Genomic DNA, 16,451 nt, shown 5'->3' on the forward strand with positions numbered 1-16,451 from the left:
TCACTTACAGGCATTTGGATTGCCAAATGCAAAAGAGTTGTCATATCAGCGTAATAGAAGAATATCACTGCTTCTCTTGAGGAGCTATATTATATTCAAGAAACGCCTGACTCCTTATACTTTCACACAGAACCGTGAGAAAAACCCACTCAGTGTTTTCCAGATGTTACGGCCAAGATCTTGTTGGCAGCGTGCGCAGCAGCAACCATGATGGAGGCCTGAGTATTCCCTGTCGGGACTTCAGGGTGCATGGCTCCATCAACAACAAAAAGGTTCTTGGTTCCCCAGACCCGGGTATCCGGTCCAACGACGCTCTTGCCGTCGTTCTTGGCTCCCATGTGAGCCGAGCCAAGGTGATGGTTCCCGCTGTAGGAAACCTCCATGATGGAGTCTGCAGTAACATTGCTCGGCACGCTCAGGTTGCTATTGGGCTTGCGTGCGTAGCTCAAAAGTTCATCGATAAAAGTCTTGAGAGCATCACGATCACCCTTGGTGTTGAGGAACGGCTTCTGAGTAATGTTGGTCTTGCCGTCGGGGGTGATCTCGAGGGTACCGTGAGATGTAAGGCCGTGAGTGAGGTAAACCTTGGCAGAAATTGTGTTATTTTCGGGGGCGTTGACGGTGCCTTGGACGTAACGAGTGATGCCATCACTACCTTCAACGCTCTTCCAAAAGTTAAGACGTTGCGCGGATTGAGAGAGAAGCCCGCTTCCTTCAGCAAACAGCTCGACTGTCTCATCGTTTGGTTCAGTGAAAGCGGTGCGAGACAGAGCTTGGAGCTTCTCCTTGGTTTGGAAATCCACGACAACGATGGGATGATCTCTCAGACGCTGACCAACGGGGAGATCGATCCACTGAGAAGCAGGTGGGAGCTCAATCTTGGTAGAGCCGGACTTGATAATACGAATTTGGTCCTTAGGTCCAATGCCTGAGTTGAAGAGAATGCGTGGTGTAGAGTGTGTGCCAGAAGAAAGGATGACAGAACCACCCTTACTCAGCTTAATGATCTCGCGAGAGCCATCCTCATGCTCGACTTCGATACCGGTAATGATAGGTCCCTTACGAACAACACGGAGAACCTTGGCGTGAAGCTGGAGGCTGAAGTTGTCGAGAGCCTCTGCATCAGGGAGAATATCCCGAACGGGGCCACCACGGAGCCCGTTGTTGATCTAAACAGTGTGAGCTTCAATCATGGACAAAACCAAGGGACAACAAATGCAGACGAAACTTACCAACCAAGGAGGATGCGTGAAGATCTTGTCCTTCGCCTCAACATTGTCGAGAGCATTGACTTCACCCCAGCCGTTGTTCTCGAGGAACTTGGACATGACTTCAAAAGCACCATCATCATAGCGCTTGCCATCAGCAGAGGGGAGAATGCTTCCAGGCATACGCTCAAAAACACTCTTGGCGGCCTCGGAAACACCATCCTCCCACTGCCACCCCTTAGGCCATGCCTCAAAGTCAGCAGCACGGGGCTTGATAAACATGAGAGCGTTAAGCATGGTGGAACCTCCCAACAAGCAGCCGGCCGAAGCAGCGATGTCTGTACACCACTGAATGGTTGGCGAAATGTCAGTGTAGTAAGCCATGCCGGGGACGTCGTATGCGGTGACGGTCTCGTTCCACTTCATCAAGTCATCCCGGTTGCCGGTCGAGTAGTACGAAGGACCGCCCCTCTCAACCAAAAGAACTTTACGGCCAGCAGCAGCGAGTTTCTCAGCAACGACAAGGCCTGAAGCTCCAGCACCAGCTACTATGTAATCATAGCTGATGTTTCGAGTAGCAGTGTTGCTGGCAGCCGAGGCAAAGCCCAGCAGAGCTGAACCAACCAATGCAGTGAGCTTCATTTTAGGAATCGACCAAGAAGACAAAGACGAAGGGAGTGGGATAACCAGATTTTCGGGACCTAACAGAGCCCTTTTATTGTTCCCATGCTTGGCGGAATCAACAGAGGGCCTTGTAAGAGATTAGATGTGATTGATAAAATACCCCATAAGTTTATTGCTGGATACGGTATAAAGTGGACAAGCTGTGGATAATGGTAGTATTAACCTTGTTCTGGACGTAGAAAGATGGTGATCGACAAGCATTAAGACCCAGAGACCCAAGTACACCAAGAAAGTTTGATTCATAAATGCCTCACTGATGATGCTGAGGGAAGAGTTGTTCAGTTTGTTCAGATCTATGCTCAGAGTGGGATAAAGCGTGAATACCGTGAGAAGCTCAACTATACCCGTGCCTATTTCAACTCACAATACCTTTCACCATACATTCTTCTCTGACCACAGACTCTTGAGTTGCGTATAGGAGCACTATAAGTGGAATTGATTTAAACTATACGTCATGTTGGTCCTTGCAGAGGCAGTGTTTTCTCCTCGGTTGACCTAAGGACCCTGACCCTATGATGCTTCATACTAGTTCCATCAGATAAGATTCTGATAAACATTCTACCGGTTCAGTATCTTGTGCAACATACACGAGGTAAATAGAATAGCAGTTTTCTTATAGCAACCCTTGTATGGATATTTTTGCCGTTGTGTTTGAAGAACATTGTTAATAATTCTAACAGTTCTATGAACTTGCTGCTACAGAGACAAAAGATATTTTCTCCGATGATGGAGATTTGATGCCAAGTTATGAACCCATCATGTATTACGTGCTGTGGGGACTCTTGGTTGTTATTTACCTCCTAGTAGGTAACAGGCAAGAAGAAACTCATGCGAGAATCTTCTGAAGCCTCACATATTTTGCACGAAGGTAACATTAATACTACGTCAGTAGAAACAAAAGGCTACATTTATGCTCAGTCCGACGTTTTATATAGATAACATGGCATTTCGTGAAATGAGGACTAATTATAGGCAATGAGGATTACATATTTGGCATTTGTAAACAAGATTGGTGATTGTGATCAGTATGTACATTAGTTACGCCCGTGTCAACTATCTGGAGGTTTCATAATCCCCAATTGAAGAAGAACGCAGCACCTACTTGGCTGCAGAAACTCTGTTAACATAAAATCAACATGCGTAATGGTTCCTATTCATTTGCGTCGTTGCCTCTTTTCTAAAAGATATTTGCTTTCTGCGTTTTACCCAAAAGTTTGACAACAAAAGGATCGAAAACCAAGAGAGAAAATGACAATAACAACAGGGAGAAGTCCATACGGCAAATCACTTATCTGGCGCTTGATATTGGATTCATGAAATCATCGAGTCAGCAATTAAATTTATTGCTGGATAATGTTGCGGCGCTTCCTGAACGGCGTGACAGTGCAGCATCACCTTCTCTATTCTAAAGGCAAGATATTTCCCATTGTGTGATCTATTCATTAATTCATTCACCTGCCTGCTCGGGTGCTTAACACATTCTCCCCATTAACCCTGTCTCCGCTCCATTGTTCTTCTGCATAAACATTCTTTATATAGCATATGCACATCTATTGAAGAAACCAGCGCGCGCACCAGTTTCAAAGAACAAAGAACATTCAATAGCAACTGCATTCAATTTCGTTCAATATGGCGCGTCGAAAGAAAGGGGTGAAGCATGCTATGAGTCCTCAACCAGATCTAGCAATCACAAAGAAGAGCAGAGACATATATCTCGTCGAGTCCCCTGGAGGAACTCTGATAGAAACTCAACCTTCTGCTATCCATCAGCTCGGCACCTTCACCATGCCTCCTATATCCAAGCCAATCGAGGTTTCATCGATTAAGATCAAGGATACTGGCCTCTGTACATCTGAGACTCTCCTATCCGACTTGCCAATCCGTTCTACCGCAGCCTCAGCGCTTTTGGCACTGTCATATCCTCCTGTTGACAACTTTGAGAATGTAGAGAGCGCGAAAGGTCCAAAACAAGGCGATCGTACTAAGAAAACTAACTATGATCTCTCCGAAGAGCATCTCAACACACTTTCTGTTCGTGAGAAGCTTCGCAAAGGTATCGCCATGGGCTTTGCCAACAACATAGCATATGGAAATGCCACCGATGGTATGATCCAGTCAAATTTTCAGCGTACTCCTTGTCCACTATCTGCCGACTCAATGACTGTTGCTTGCATAATGAAAACCACGGCTCGTCAGCGTCATATGGACTCGAAACTCTACCACCATTGGAATGGGCCAGCTCAGCCAACAGAAATGGTTAACCACGGACTGATGGTCGAGGGATCTGAAGCTCCTGGATCACAGGACGCCAAAAAGGGGAGAACGAAACATAAGAAAGACAGAATGCCTAATGTGTGAGTTTGTCAATCTTTCTTGCAAAGCCTGGACTGCCCTTGTTGACATGAATTCAGGGTAACGGCTAGCCAGCGACTTCAAGTTATTGCTGAAACCGCCAACTTCAACCCATTTAAACCTGACTTTTCGTTTCCAAGGCTTACCCCAGGTCGGGCCATGATTGTTGAGCCTTCTGGGGCTGAACAGCGGGAAGGGCTGGTGTCTTGGCTTGATTCCGCTTGTCGTCGTTTCGGATACAAATCACTTGAAATCGATTCGCTCTCATTCAGACACGACCACAAGCATAACAAGTTGACCAAGCTGGAGCTTGATGATGGTCTATGGATTTCACCCAACGGCAAGTATTCCCAGCCCACAAAGATTGATACCGAGGAAGGCAGCATCACTATGTATGAGGCGAACATGTAAGTTCCCTTTCCAGATTTGTCAGTCCAGGAAACTGATGTACGTATGAAAGTCCTTTCGGAAATCCCCCTTCACTGCAGAAGTGGATTTGGTTCAAGATCGCCAAACCGCTCATAACTAGCCAAGGCGACAGGATGGAATATTTTGGAGCCGCACCTACTTCTGTCCTCACTTTCGCCATCCCCGCGGTCAGGATTGAGAAGGTCAAGGAAGAGTAGAACCCACCCATGACTTTTCATCAGGCTAAAGGCCAAGAGCAGTCTAAGATGGGCCTACCTACGAGACTTGGGGATTTTGGGCGATTGAAAATGGATGCATACGCCGATGCAAGAGAACGCCAGCTCATTCAAGAATGGAGGTTCAGCAAAGATGGTATCCCTACCTTTACCATCTCACCCCATCCGCAGGTCATGGCTGAACGGAAATTCCCTCCAGACTTTCTCTGGATTGAAGCGGTGCCTACAAGGGAAGAGGTCAGAGCTGTAGACAAGACGCAGAGTCGCGAACTCTGGTGGCACCATATCCGACAACAGGCAATCGACGACCATAAATTCTGGTACTGGGTGCAGAAGCTCATGGGTTGCAATGTCTGCCTCGTCGAGGCCACGTCCAAGAAAGGGGCAGGATGGGTCCGATTCAACCCTGAACCGCAGCAGAAGAACGAGGGACGAAACCTGATGCTAAACCTAGGGTCTGAAGTCCGTCGACCTGTAGCCCGAGGGGCATCTCGGCTACGCAACGAAGTTTAGAGCGAATGAGAGTGATCAAGGGGCAAATATCTGTCGTTACATGCCTGCTGTCAAGTTTTGGTGGCTGCCCTATGCTATCAGCAGCCAGAAATTCTTATGGTGCCCCAAGGAAAAGGGATGCAGACGAAGCTCGCCGAGTGGATAGCCACAGGAAGGATGTAAGCGGTCGGTTCTGCTTGCTTGATCATTGTAGCGACCTGTAATGTAGGGGCTTTATGGTTAGTAGTGAGGTTAGAATTTAGGTAGATTATAGCTGATCCAGCACATCGTAGTCACGCGGTATTGCTAGGATCAGTAGCAATGGGTTTGACGATGGGGCCAATTTAAACCTTTTGCTTTGAATTACTTCCTTTTCTTTCCTTTGGACTTTTCCTCCTTCTTGCCCCCATCCATACCGGCCCTTGCAAAAGCATCACTTGCCGCAGCAGTGATAAACCTGAATCTTTTGGACCCCAGGTGGGCACCGCCATACCATCGTGTAACCACCACCATCGAATCCCAGAGATCCATCGACTGAATAAGCTGCAGAAGACGGGATCCGGCTCCCGTCTCACCGTCGTCATTAAACTGCTGATGGCCAGCGCCGTCACCTCTGATACGCCACGCTGTAATATTGTGTGTTGCATTGCGTATACGTTTATCCGATTCGAGCAGAGAATCGACATACGATGAGGCCTGTGAGGGACATGTTACGGGGGAAACGTGTGCTATAAATTCTGAGATGCGCTTTGAAGGCGTCCAGGACGGAGGCTGTGATTTAGGCAGAATAGATTGTACTGCTCTTTTCGTTGCCATGACTTTTCACAGTGTGCTTAGCCAAGACATGAACATTTAATAAAGACGTGAATACTGAATGGTGCTCCAATGTCTTTACTCGATGTCTTATCTTGCTTGTCTCGTTGGTAAGTGTAGTTACTCAAAGGCAGCCACAATTATAGTGGACGAATCGAGTACTGTATCAGGCTTTAATGAGTGATAGAGGGGAAGCTATGAGCAGCTCTGAGGCTCCTGGCTCTTGTGATTGGTTACTTTGGAATCCGGAGGATTCTTTAAAGGTTAAAAGCTGCTCAAAATTGAAGGGTACCTGCCTAAACCTCAATACTGTATGAGCTTAGAGGTAGCTTACCTGTTGAAGGCGGGGCGGGTTAATATCAAGGCCGAGGGGAGTGCAGATTGGAGATTGGAGCCGCCTCGTCCTCCCCGCCAAAAATCCTCAGGACCACACGGCGATAGGTATCCACATTGTACTGAACTTTTCTGGTCCAGTGTCTCTGTGTGTGCGCCCCTCAACAACTGTTCTTTCACCTTAGCCTTTTGCCTTGCCCCTCCGACACCGACATCCAATCCCTGGCATCTTCTCACCTCCAAAATTCCGGCACCCTACGATTTTTCTCCGCTTCAGAGTTGGCCAGACGTTACGCCGTTAAAAAGGAATTAAAAAGATCAAAAATCGCCCATCATGCAGGCTCCGGTGGTGGTTATGAGTAAGTAATCCTGAAATATAAAACCCCCACTTCCCTTCCTCGAGAGCGAACCCCTGGGTCCTCTGCCTAAAAAGAGAGGGAGAGGGAGAGGGGAGCTTCCAAAACAAAACGTTATCCAAAGCTGACCGAGGTGTTGCGTTGCAGACACCAACAGCGGTGAGAGGCAAACTGGCCGCAAGGCTCAGCTCTCCAACATCGCTGCTGCCAAAACGTATGCCATTGTCCCTTTCCTCCTCGAGTCGCGTGTCCGACCCTAACCAACGATGCCAGTGTTGCTGATATTATTCGATCATGCCTCGGTCCCAAGGCCATGCTCAAGATGCTGCTCGACCCCATGGGCGGTATTGTCCTCACAAACGATGGTCACGCCATCCTTCGAGAAATCGAGGTCTCCCACCCTGCCGCGAAGAGTATGATTGAGCTCAGCCGGACGCAAGACGAGGAAGTTGGCGATGGAACCACAACTGTCATTATTTTGGGTAAGACGACACGGATACTGTAATGGGGCACATCACTGACATTCACCAGCTGGTGAGATCCTCGCCCAAGCTCTTCCCCAGCTCGACCGCAACATCCACCCTGTCGTCATCATTTCCGCCTTTAAGCGAGCCCTCAAGGACGCCCTCGAGATCATTGAGGAGATCTCCCTGCCGATCGACGTTAACGACGACAAGGCCATGTACCAGCTCATCTCTTCTTCAATCGGCACCAAGTTCGTTTCGCGATGGATGGACCAGATGTGTGATCTTGCCCTCAAGGCTGTCCGCACTGTGACGTGGGAGGCCGGCAATGGCAAGACCGAGGTCGACATCAAGCGATATGCCCGTGTGGAAAAGGTTCCCGGCGGCGAGATTGAGGACAGCAGGGTTCTCGATGGTCTTATGCTCAACAAGGATATCACACATCCCAAGATGCGCCGGCGCATTGAGAACCCCCGAATTGTCCTCCTCGACTGCCCCTTGGAGTACAAGAAGGGCGAGTCCCAAACCAACATTGAGATTACCAAGGAGGACGACTGGAACCGAATTCTGCAGATTGAGGAGGAACAGATCAAGGCTCTGTGCGAGGCTATTGTTGCTGTCAAGCCCGACCTTGTCATTACTGAGAAGGGAGTGTCTGGTATGTATTCTTGATGCTTTCCTACACCTTCACGATGGCTTACTAATTCGGTCATAGATCTTGCCCAGCACTACTTCATGAAGGCCAACATCACAGCTCTCCGCCGAGTCCGAAAGACCGATAACAACAGAATAGCTCGCGCTACCGGTGCTACTATTGTCAACCGAGTAGAGGACCTCCAGGATTCCGATGTCGGCACCCGATGCGGTCTCTTCGAGATCGAGAAGATTGGCGACGAGTACTTCACATTCCTTACCAAGTGCCAGGACCCCAAGGCCTGCACTGTCCTACTCCGTGGTCCCTCCAAGGATGTTCTCAACGAGATCGAGCGAAACCTCCAGGATGCCATGGGTGTCGCACGAAACGTCATGTTCTCCCCCAAGTTATCGCCAGGTGGTGGTGCCACAGAGATGGCCGTCTCCGTGAGGCTGGGTCAGCTCGCTAAGAGTATTGAGGGTGTTCAGCAGTGGCCTTACAAGGCCGTGGCAGATGCTCTCGAGGTTATCCCCCGAACTCTGGTCCAAAACGCCGGCAAGAGCCCCGTCCGTGTGTTGACGGATCTCCGAGCCAAGCAAGCCGAGGGCAAGAGCACTTACGGTGTCAACGGCGACACAGGTGCCATTGCTGATATGAAGGAGTACGGAGTTTGGGAGCCTCAGGCTATCAAGCTCCAAAGCATCAAGACCGCCATTGAGGTAAGTTTTACATGACATGTCGACCTGCTTCTGTATTGGAACACGCACTAACACATTAACTAGGCTGCCTGTCTATTGCTCCGAGTCGACGATATCTGCAGTGCCAAGAAGGCAGCGCAGATTGGCGGCGGCGGCGGTGGCGATGAGTAAAGAAATAGATGATGCACATGAGGAGGATGTTGACGATGTGATACAACGCGGGAGTGATAGTGGGAATAAAGTCCGGAGGCAAGTGTGTAATTCGGGCTGCTTCATATGAATGTCTGTGAATAGACTGGCCATACCCCCCCCCCCCCCCTCTGTACTAGCCGAAAAAGCAAAATAGACACAAGAAAGATAAGACAAAGAGGAGCGCCAGGGCTGAGCATGATAAAGCTTGGGAGACTCTGAGATGAAAGAAAAGGGTATCATATAAATTACCTGGCATACAAAGTTGCCGTTTCTACTTGCGAGGCTGTCACAGAGCGTTCTTCCTCCAGCGACACAGAACCAGGCACTGTTTTTAGCATTATCCTCCTCTATCACAACCGTGTTTACCGATATATGTACATCCCCCTTTTGCTTGTTTTGTTGGTACAGGACTATTTCCAGCCTGATCAGTCGTCTTCGTCGTGAATGACCAGGCCTGCAGGTTGCATGAACGATGCTGATGCCAAGCCATCCTTGCCAGCATGGGTCTTAGAATCAATATCAGCAGCATTTGTTACAATAGCATCGTTGTCCTCGAATGGGGAGTCGCCTCTTGACAGCGTCGTGTTAGGTTTCTTGTCTGTCGCACCAGCGGGACCTTTGCCCTTTTTGCCCTTGCGAGCTTTCATCTTTTCTCTCTTCTCGCGGTTTTTGCGTGTGCGCTCCTCGTCCTTGCGATCGCGGTCACTCTTGTCCTTGGTAAACTCTTCGATGTCCTTCTCGCGACGAAGATCCTCATCCATGCCGCGTAGACGCTCGTACTCGCGTCGGCGACTGGCCTTGTAGACGTGGAACTCGCCCGAGCCGGCTCCAGCGCTGGAGCCCTGAACGTTAGTAACGATTTCCGGAGGTGCGGAACGTAGGACGGTGGAGCCGCTGCCGGGGGCTGAGGGGTCGGGGATACGGATGTTTTGGTCGGGCTTTGCGAAAAGGGCTTCTACGGAGGCTGCTTGCGCTGAGACGGGCGTGAGAGCGCGCTTCTTTGTTGGACGTTGGGAGCGGGGGTCGGCCGAAGTTGGCACGGATTCGGGACCGAGAGCAGACATTTTTGCGTCTCTTTTCTTCCGAGATGCAGAGGGTAGGGATGAGGTTGTTGGCTCGTAGGGGAAATGGGCTGATGGGACACGCGAAAACGAGATGTCGACGGGCGTTGAGCGCAGTAGACCAAGGATAGTCGGATGAGAATAAGAAAATGCGTTGAGATCTGTTGAGAATGATGCGGGCGGTCAGATGGGTGCGTGTTAGTAAGTTGATTTGACACGTGAAAAAGAGATAGAAGGAACTTGATATCCGGTAGTTTTGTAAGGATTACAAGATGGTGGTGGACTGTTCCAGGTACGAGATGAAGGTGGCGTGCAGGGTTGCCAAGAATTAGCCTGAAGGAACGAAGGCCCTTCAAGAAACAATGGTAGTTTTCTTTGCAACTGCTTGTGGAACGGATATGTAACGCCGTTGAGTATCATGTAGACTGAATCAATTGAATTTAGAATATTCTTTTAAGTAAGAATTAGTAAAGCAATTCACATGAATATACCGAAAAGATACTGCCTTGGTACCTTGGTCGGCAGTAGTCCTGTGATGGGTGTATCATTGGTTAAGCGCGCGGTAGTCAATTTCCATCAAGCTTTCAGTCAGGCGCATCAAAAGAGCATAGTTGAAAGGTAAGCCCCGACAGTTAGACGTAATTGGGAAACCCGCTGATGAACATGTGATTGAATTTAGTGTCAAACAGGCAATTGAATCGTCTGTTGGTTGTTATCGAAAGACAAAGATCATCACTGCAAACATGATGAGAAGAGGAAAATGCTAGACAAAGCTCAAAAGGGTCTCAGTCGTTTATGGATTTAGCCAAAGACAAAGTAAAGTATGTGAGTCGCAATCGGTGATTGATGGCGCTTCCCGTTGCAGATCATATCACCTCGCCGTAGAGATACGCTGTTGGTGCCGTTGTCAAGTGATCAGATGCATACAGATTTGACATGGTGAAGCTGTAGATCCAACAGTCACGACAAAGTGCATAGGCAAGGGTAATTAACCGTAGGTAGGATTATAAATAAAAACACCACGAGATGTAATGATAACTACCGAGACGGGAGGCCCGATAATAAACAAGTTGAAAAAAACAAGAACAGGTTAAAATGGATGCATGAGAATGAGAAGGATGTGAACTGAAATGTCCTGACATTGTCTGCTTAAAACGGCCAGAATTACTGTATCTGGCTCTGCAGATCTTTAGGATTGGTCGAACCAACAGACAGCCCCCTCCCAGATTGTCAGATTCTTGACATCTTGACAAGGGGACATGTAGAAATCATATGATTTTGAGATAAGGAACGAACCAACGGATATTCTCTGCCGTCTGCAAACCCATCACATCAAAACACTGAATCGTATCAGCGGACTTGGACCGCCATATGATTTTCTGAGTCAACTCAACCAAGATCGTTTTTAACCTTAAGGTGCATTAATCATGATTAGCAAAACCGTTTGCGGGACTAGATCGTGTCATGGGGGGAGCTTCACCCTTGGAAACCCTGATGGTAGCAGGGATTCAAAGAGATTTGTTTGAGGCTAGCTCTTCTCTCAGGGACCGTCATGGGCTGTTGTCTTTTTTAAGATTGTTTTTGGTTATCCTGTGTGATCATCAGTTTCATTGAGAGACCAGTTGCTATTGGACAATTCGCCTGCGCTTGGAGCACGACTGAGAAGCTGTTTTTGTGCTTGTCTCGACAGATGGCGGGGCGGCTCCGGCCCCAAGGAGGGGGGGTACCTGCTTTAGATGTAGAATACCCTGCCTGAGTCAAGTATCTTTTGTCTTCTGGGCTGAGGTGGTGGTGGGGATATCCCGGCACTGTATATTCTTAGTACCTTTTTGGCGGGGCGGTTTTTTGTCGGAAACATGGCTGATGGTTGCGTTGTGTTGCACTTGCCCTCACTCCCGGTCTAGACTTGTCTCGTGAGCCAACGAGGGGCAATGATTACCATACCTTTCTTGCCTTGTACTTTAGACAAGCAAGCCTCATTAAGGAAATCTATCAAGTAAAAAAGACGTCGTATGTTCCTTTCTTTTTAATAGGGAGCTACTTTGCTTCTCTACACTTTCCATCCTCTTCCTTCCTCTCATAATCACTGACTCTTTCCCGCTACACCTAGCTTACCAATTACAAGCCTATCAACAGCACATACTGCCTAACTTACTCCGCTATATTCTATCCCGTCCTATCTCGGACCTTCACCCGTTAAACCGACACAACCTTGAAACCTAGACTTGACATACGCAACAACCAAGTCTTCCAACGCATCCTTCGAATATTCTTGACCTTTCAAGATACCAACTTGGATATCCATCATAATTAACACCCTAAATCAATCAACCTCGATATTTTGACATCATATCTGAAACATCATGACAAAACCACGGTTGATCATCTTGGTTCGCCACGGCCAGTCTGAAGGCAACAGTATGTTATTCCCAACTCCAGTCCCTTTCTTTTCTGTTCCACAAACAAGCATACTTATCATCACGCAGAGAACCGCGAAATCCATCAGACCGTCCCCGATCACCGAGTCAAACTCACACCAGAAGGCTGGAGCCAAGCCCACGATGCCGGACGTCGACTCCGAAGCCTTCTTCGACCTGATGATACTCTTCAATTCTTCACCTCTCCCTACCGCCGAACTCGAGAGACCACAGAGGGAATCCTGGAAACCTTGACATCTGACGAAGACTCTCCATCACCCTTCCGCCGAAATAACATCAAGGTGTACGAAGAACCTCGACTACGCGAGCAGGACTTTGGCAATTTCCAGCCATGCAGTGCGGAGATGGAGCGTATGTGGCAGGAGAGGGCTGACTACGGCCACTTCTTCTACCGCATACCCAATGGCGAGAGTGCTGCCGATGCTTACGACCGTGTTAGTGGCTTCAACGAGAGCTTGTGGCGGCAGTTCGGTGAAGATGATTTCCCCAGTGTTTGCGTTTTAGGTGCGTGGTCATGTATTGTTTGCTTTTCCCATTTTGCTAACAAGGTTATTCAGTTACTCATGGTCTCATGTCCCGTGTCTTTCTCATGAAGTGGTATCATTTCACCGTTGAATATTTTGAAGACCTTCGCAACATAAATCACTGCGAGTTCCTTATTATGCGCAAACAGGAGAACCAAAAATACCTTCTTGAGAACAAACTACGAACGTGGTCTGATCTACGACGAGAGCGAAAGGACAAGAAAGAAAAAGATGATGACAAGGATTGCTCCAAGCTGCCACGTACCAAGACTTTTGTCGTGACACGTCGTTGGGGTGGATGTCCCAATGGCTGTGATCACGGCCGTGGCTATGCCAAGCGCGAGGATCTAGAGGTGATGCGAAAGAAGGACCATGAGAATGGTGGTCCCGCACCTTATGGAGAGTCCGCATGTGCGGATGAGATCGTCACAACAATCATTAACCGGAAGCAAAAGTCTCGAGGCGACCGCGTCGAAAGCAAGGGTGAGAGTGACACCCCTGTGATCCCCGATGATGATGATGATGATGATGATGGTCCCGAGATCGACATCTCCTCAAACCATGAAGGCAAATCTGTTTCTGACATCAACGACACTCCTTCAGTCATTTCCTCTAGCGAATACATCCAGTCTCCCTACCTGCATATCGGTCGCGATGGGGGCGGTAGCTACTCGGGCCACACCTCCGCTGCCGAGACGGACAACGACTCGTCGGAGGATGAGAACATCAGCTTACACCGAATCGCCTCCCTGAACGCCCACCAAAACAAGAATGCCGGCGACCAAAACGACACGCCCATATGCAACCACCAGAAACCTCTCCTCAAAGCTGGCCCCGAGCGTTTGACCTACACGAGCGATAAAGACTGCACGGATGATTCATATGTTCGATCCAACCGACTTGGTGATGCCTCTACTGACACTTCCCTTGATGGCGACGCCGATCATTTTGATGATTTGGACCATGCAGAGAAAGAGGATCGCAGCATTCGTGGAAGTGTGTATTGATTATAATCTTACCCGGATGACCTCACTCTCACTCTCTTATGATTTCGATTTCATAAAAAACAGCGGATACCAGCCCGCCTCGCGGGGCAAATTGTTTTGACGATATTCATAACTTTACTCTAATGACGCATGACTTTATTTTATTTTCTTGGAACGGATTACGGAAAAGCAATGGATAGAATGACTGACTGTGCTGGCATGGTTTTTTTTTTGAAATTGAAGTTTTGCTATCTTTGGAGGACCTGATGGCATTTATTGTGGTATCACATAATAACACTTTTGTTCCTCATTTTTATTCCTTTTTACATGGACCGTGATATGATTTGGCATGGCTTTGTGAAGCGCAAGACGTTTGGTGTCACACATCTTGGTGAAATATTTTGTAATTAATGTTGTGAAAGGCACTGCCGCTGCACGAGGCAAAAAATACTGTGCTCAGTTTCTACTTTGTGGCTTTGTACATGCCGAATTCAGCCTAACTGTCGTACAAGGCGTGATAAGGAGCTACTTTTGTATATGTTAAGATTTGTCCTAACCTTTGTTTTTCTCGTATACTTGGATGATCATATGCGTACGCCCCTTGGATAGATCTGGCTGATCCCAGTCCCTATGGCTACCTCTCGCTTTAAGTCTCTTCGTCTTGATCGTAATCTTGATCTTCGTCTTCCTCATCCAAACAATGAACCATTCCCACATCGTTGGGATACATGTCAACTAGGATCTACCATATTCGCCTTCTGTTGGTAAAACCCATCGGAACAGTTAAGCCAAATGTTTGGTAGCTCCATGGATTCTCTAGCTCGTCATCGTCATTGGAGACAAAGATGGGAACCTCGGACAGGACTTGTCTGACAAGCTTTTCCCAATTCCACTCGAATGAACCGGATACGGCTTCTTGTTCTTTTACCTCGATGATGTCTTTCTCGAGATCTCGTAGGAAGGGAATTTGAAAGATAATGTCTTTCCAACGGGATTGGGGCATGAGATAGGTGCACTCTAGAGATATGCAGCCCTCTATCAGAAAAGAAGTGATGGTTTCTTCGATCTCGGGAGGTAGGTTGTTGAGACTGGTGTTAAATTGTTTGTGAGTTGACGAGGGTTCTACTCGCTCAAGATTTGACACAAGTGCTTCTGTCAAGTGAGGTATGTCGAGAGGGTTATGATTCCACTGTTATTTGTATTAGTACTGGTGTGGTCCATCTTGTATTCAAGACTTACCCATTCCTGTGACCAATCATCAAGGACAGACTCCTCGGTACAAATAGCTTGCCAGGGGATATAATACCTTTCGACCCCCAACTCGATAGGCTTACCTGGTTTGTTGTTAGGAACATGAGGAAGACACAACGGTACAAGAATCCCCTCGTCAAAAGCCTTGACACATCGTCGATCAAGCGTCATTCATAGATCGGCCATGGTTTTAATCTCGCTCGCAGGCGTGTATTCATAGCTTTCCTCGCCAGGGTCTCGCAGGCAGCGTGGAGGCAAAGATACCAGCGTGGTCCGTCATTTAGACTATAGCTTGGATGCTGCTTAGGAATATTTTTGATTTGAATATTGACCTTGAGGCCAGTTGAAGAGATGGTAGCTTGGCTACGGTTGTATATATGAGCTTTTTGGACAGTGACATTTTCTTCAGGAATGGCGGTAGACGTGGGCCCTTTTCCCTCCGCTGGCCAGGTCGGACCTGAAAGGAGGATATTGTCTTCTCTCCATTTGAAAGGGTTCCAATCTGGGGGCGTATTTTCATTTGTATGTGTAGGTGAGTAGGAAGGAGAGAGTTCCCATAGTTGAATGGCGCAGATCATGCAGACGCCTTCTGCGACTTGGGTCATATTGATGATTTGTTTTGACTAAGAGAAAACAGTGGATGACAACATAAAAGGAAGCTTTAGAAATGATTCATTTTTTCTTCTACTCAGCCGCAAATGCGAGCTTGGGTAGTAGCCCCTCACTTGAAGCCATGACTTGATTAGCTTTGGACCCTGAATATCTCGAATGTGACTAGAACTGCTTAGTTACTATTAGGCTTGTTTTAGTTACTGACACGAAAACAAAAGCCTCTTTATCAAGGGTTCTTCCCATCATCACAGGCTACGCTGAGAACAAGGCTAGAGTCAGAGTTGTATCACCAAAATATGTAGGACTCTATGATGTGGATTTGGTGAAGGCTCAAAGATTATAAGTGATCCTGCAGCGCAGTCAGCGTTGAAATGAAACATGCCTTATTTCCGAAGGTGGATATTATGAACTGAAACTCAGTCTTATGACTGGTTCGTCAGTGATATGACATAGTCGTGTAAGACGTTGAACGGTTCGTTTCTCTCTCCTATTCTCGAGGATATATTGTTACACAGCTGAAAATATCTCATGGCTGTGGTTCTATGTTTAGTGGGCGAGGCATTATTCCAACTTGGCATAGTCAATGAGTTTAGATGGATGATTGATTGATGATATTCGTATATATAACAGAAGGAGAATTCATTGATAGCCATGTTCGTTCTATACATATCCTCACAGGCACTGTCTCGTTGATAATATTCCATTTACT

The 16,451-nt window shown here is 47.7% G+C and overlaps 7 protein-coding genes across 7 annotated transcripts; 3 read left to right on the plus strand and 4 right to left on the minus strand.

Moving 5' to 3' along the window:
- Positions 1-5: 5 nt before the first annotated feature.
- EDB82DRAFT_322732 (uncharacterized protein) lies at positions 6-2,238 on the minus strand. The gene is made up of 2 exons (XM_025738441.2): positions 1,233-2,238; positions 6-1,169 (listed from the first exon to the last, which is right to left on the minus strand). The coding sequence occupies exons 1-2, from the start codon at positions 1,848-1,850 to the stop codon at positions 150-152; spliced, it is 1,638 nt and encodes a 545-aa protein (XP_025593202.2). The 5' UTR covers positions 1,851-2,238; the 3' UTR covers positions 6-149.
- Positions 2,239-3,303: 1,065 nt separating this feature from the next.
- On the plus strand, positions 3,304-5,690 carry EDB82DRAFT_579838 (uncharacterized protein). Its single transcript, XM_025738443.2, has 4 exons — positions 3,304-4,246; positions 4,304-4,651; positions 4,705-4,855; positions 4,895-5,690. The coding sequence occupies exons 1-4, from the start codon at positions 3,522-3,524 to the stop codon at positions 5,399-5,401; spliced, it is 1,731 nt and encodes a 576-aa protein (XP_025593203.2). The 5' UTR covers positions 3,304-3,521; the 3' UTR covers positions 5,402-5,690.
- A 30-nt stretch (positions 5,691-5,720) lies between these two features.
- EDB82DRAFT_515160 (ribosomal protein S5 domain 2-type protein) lies at positions 5,721-6,460 on the minus strand. The gene has a single exon (XM_025738444.2). The coding sequence runs from the start codon at positions 6,194-6,196 to the stop codon at positions 5,744-5,746; it is 453 nt and encodes a 150-aa protein (XP_025593204.2). The 5' UTR covers positions 6,197-6,460; the 3' UTR covers positions 5,721-5,743.
- On the plus strand, positions 6,461-9,072 carry EDB82DRAFT_322751 (chaperonin Cpn60/TCP-1 family). The gene is made up of 6 exons (XM_025738445.2): positions 6,461-6,885; positions 7,030-7,096; positions 7,156-7,364; positions 7,414-8,004; positions 8,062-8,699; positions 8,763-9,072. Exons 1-6 carry the CDS (start codon positions 6,861-6,863, stop codon positions 8,847-8,849), a joined length of 1,617 nt encoding a protein of 538 aa, XP_025593205.1. The 5' UTR covers positions 6,461-6,860; the 3' UTR covers positions 8,850-9,072.
- EDB82DRAFT_322746 (uncharacterized protein) lies at positions 9,073-10,032 on the minus strand. The gene has a single exon (XM_025738446.2). The coding sequence runs from the start codon at positions 9,932-9,934 to the stop codon at positions 9,296-9,298; it is 639 nt and encodes a 212-aa protein (XP_025593206.2). The 5' UTR covers positions 9,935-10,032; the 3' UTR covers positions 9,073-9,295.
- A 2,262-nt stretch (positions 10,033-12,294) lies between these two features.
- EDB82DRAFT_529939 (histidine phosphatase superfamily) lies at positions 12,295-13,900 on the plus strand (the record flags this gene model as incomplete). Its single annotated transcript, XM_025738447.2, has 3 exons — positions 12,295-12,349; positions 12,418-12,873; positions 12,927-13,900. 3 exons carry the CDS (start codon positions 12,295-12,297, stop codon positions 13,898-13,900), a joined length of 1,485 nt encoding a protein of 494 aa, XP_025593207.2.
- A 564-nt stretch (positions 13,901-14,464) lies between these two features.
- Positions 14,465-15,778, minus strand: EDB82DRAFT_515189 (uncharacterized protein). Its single transcript, XM_065608976.1, has 2 exons — positions 15,119-15,778; positions 14,465-15,068 (listed from the first exon to the last, which is right to left on the minus strand). The coding sequence occupies exons 1-2, from the start codon at positions 15,299-15,301 to the stop codon at positions 14,622-14,624; spliced, it is 630 nt and encodes a 209-aa protein (XP_065463410.1). The 5' UTR covers positions 15,302-15,778; the 3' UTR covers positions 14,465-14,621.
- Between the last annotated feature and the right edge of the window lie 673 nt (positions 15,779-16,451).

The sequence above is a fragment of the Fusarium venenatum genome, assembly GCF_020744135.1.
Source record: "Fusarium venenatum strain MPI-CAGE-CH-0201 chromosome Unknown EDB82scaffold_4, whole genome shotgun sequence".
NCBI lineage: Eukaryota > Fungi > Ascomycota > Sordariomycetes > Hypocreales > Nectriaceae > Fusarium > Fusarium venenatum.

Excerpts from the sequence above, each read along its gene's own strand:
- EDB82DRAFT_322732 (XM_025738441.2), bottom strand. The coding sequence starts at position 1,850 with ATGAAGCTCACTGCATTGGTTGGTTCAGCTCTGCTGGGCTTTGCCTCG. Across the intron at positions 1,170-1,232 it reads TCACGCATCCTCCTTGGTTG|ATCAACAACGGGCTCCGTGG; the intron begins GTAAGTTTCGTC and ends CACACTGTTTAG.
- EDB82DRAFT_515189 (XM_065608976.1), bottom strand. The coding sequence starts at position 15,301 with ATGACGCTTGATCGACGATGTGTCAAGGCTTTTGACGAGGGGATTCTT. Across the intron at positions 15,069-15,118 it reads ATGATTGGTCACAGGAATGG|TGGAATCATAACCCTCTCGA; the intron begins GTAAGTCTTGAA and ends TACAAATAACAG.
- EDB82DRAFT_322746 (XM_025738446.2), bottom strand. The coding sequence starts at position 9,934 with ATGTCTGCTCTCGGTCCCGAATCCGTGCCAACTTCGGCCGACCCCCGC.
- EDB82DRAFT_579838 (XM_025738443.2), top strand. The coding sequence starts at position 3,522 with ATGGCGCGTCGAAAGAAAGGGGTGAAGCATGCTATGAGTCCTCAACCA. Across the intron at positions 4,247-4,303 it reads AAAGACAGAATGCCTAATGT|GGTAACGGCTAGCCAGCGAC; the intron begins GTGAGTTTGTCA and ends ACATGAATTCAG. Across the intron at positions 4,652-4,704 it reads ACTATGTATGAGGCGAACAT|TCCTTTCGGAAATCCCCCTT; the intron begins GTAAGTTCCCTT and ends TACGTATGAAAG.
- EDB82DRAFT_322751 (XM_025738445.2), top strand. The coding sequence starts at position 6,861 with ATGCAGGCTCCGGTGGTGGTTATGA. Across the intron at positions 7,097-7,155 it reads AACATCGCTGCTGCCAAAAC|TGTTGCTGATATTATTCGAT; the intron begins GTATGCCATTGT and ends CAACGATGCCAG. Across the intron at positions 8,005-8,061 it reads TACTGAGAAGGGAGTGTCTG|ATCTTGCCCAGCACTACTTC; the intron begins GTATGTATTCTT and ends ATTCGGTCATAG.
- EDB82DRAFT_515160 (XM_025738444.2), bottom strand. The coding sequence starts at position 6,196 with ATGGCAACGAAAAGAGCAGTACAATCTATTCTGCCTAAATCACAGCCT.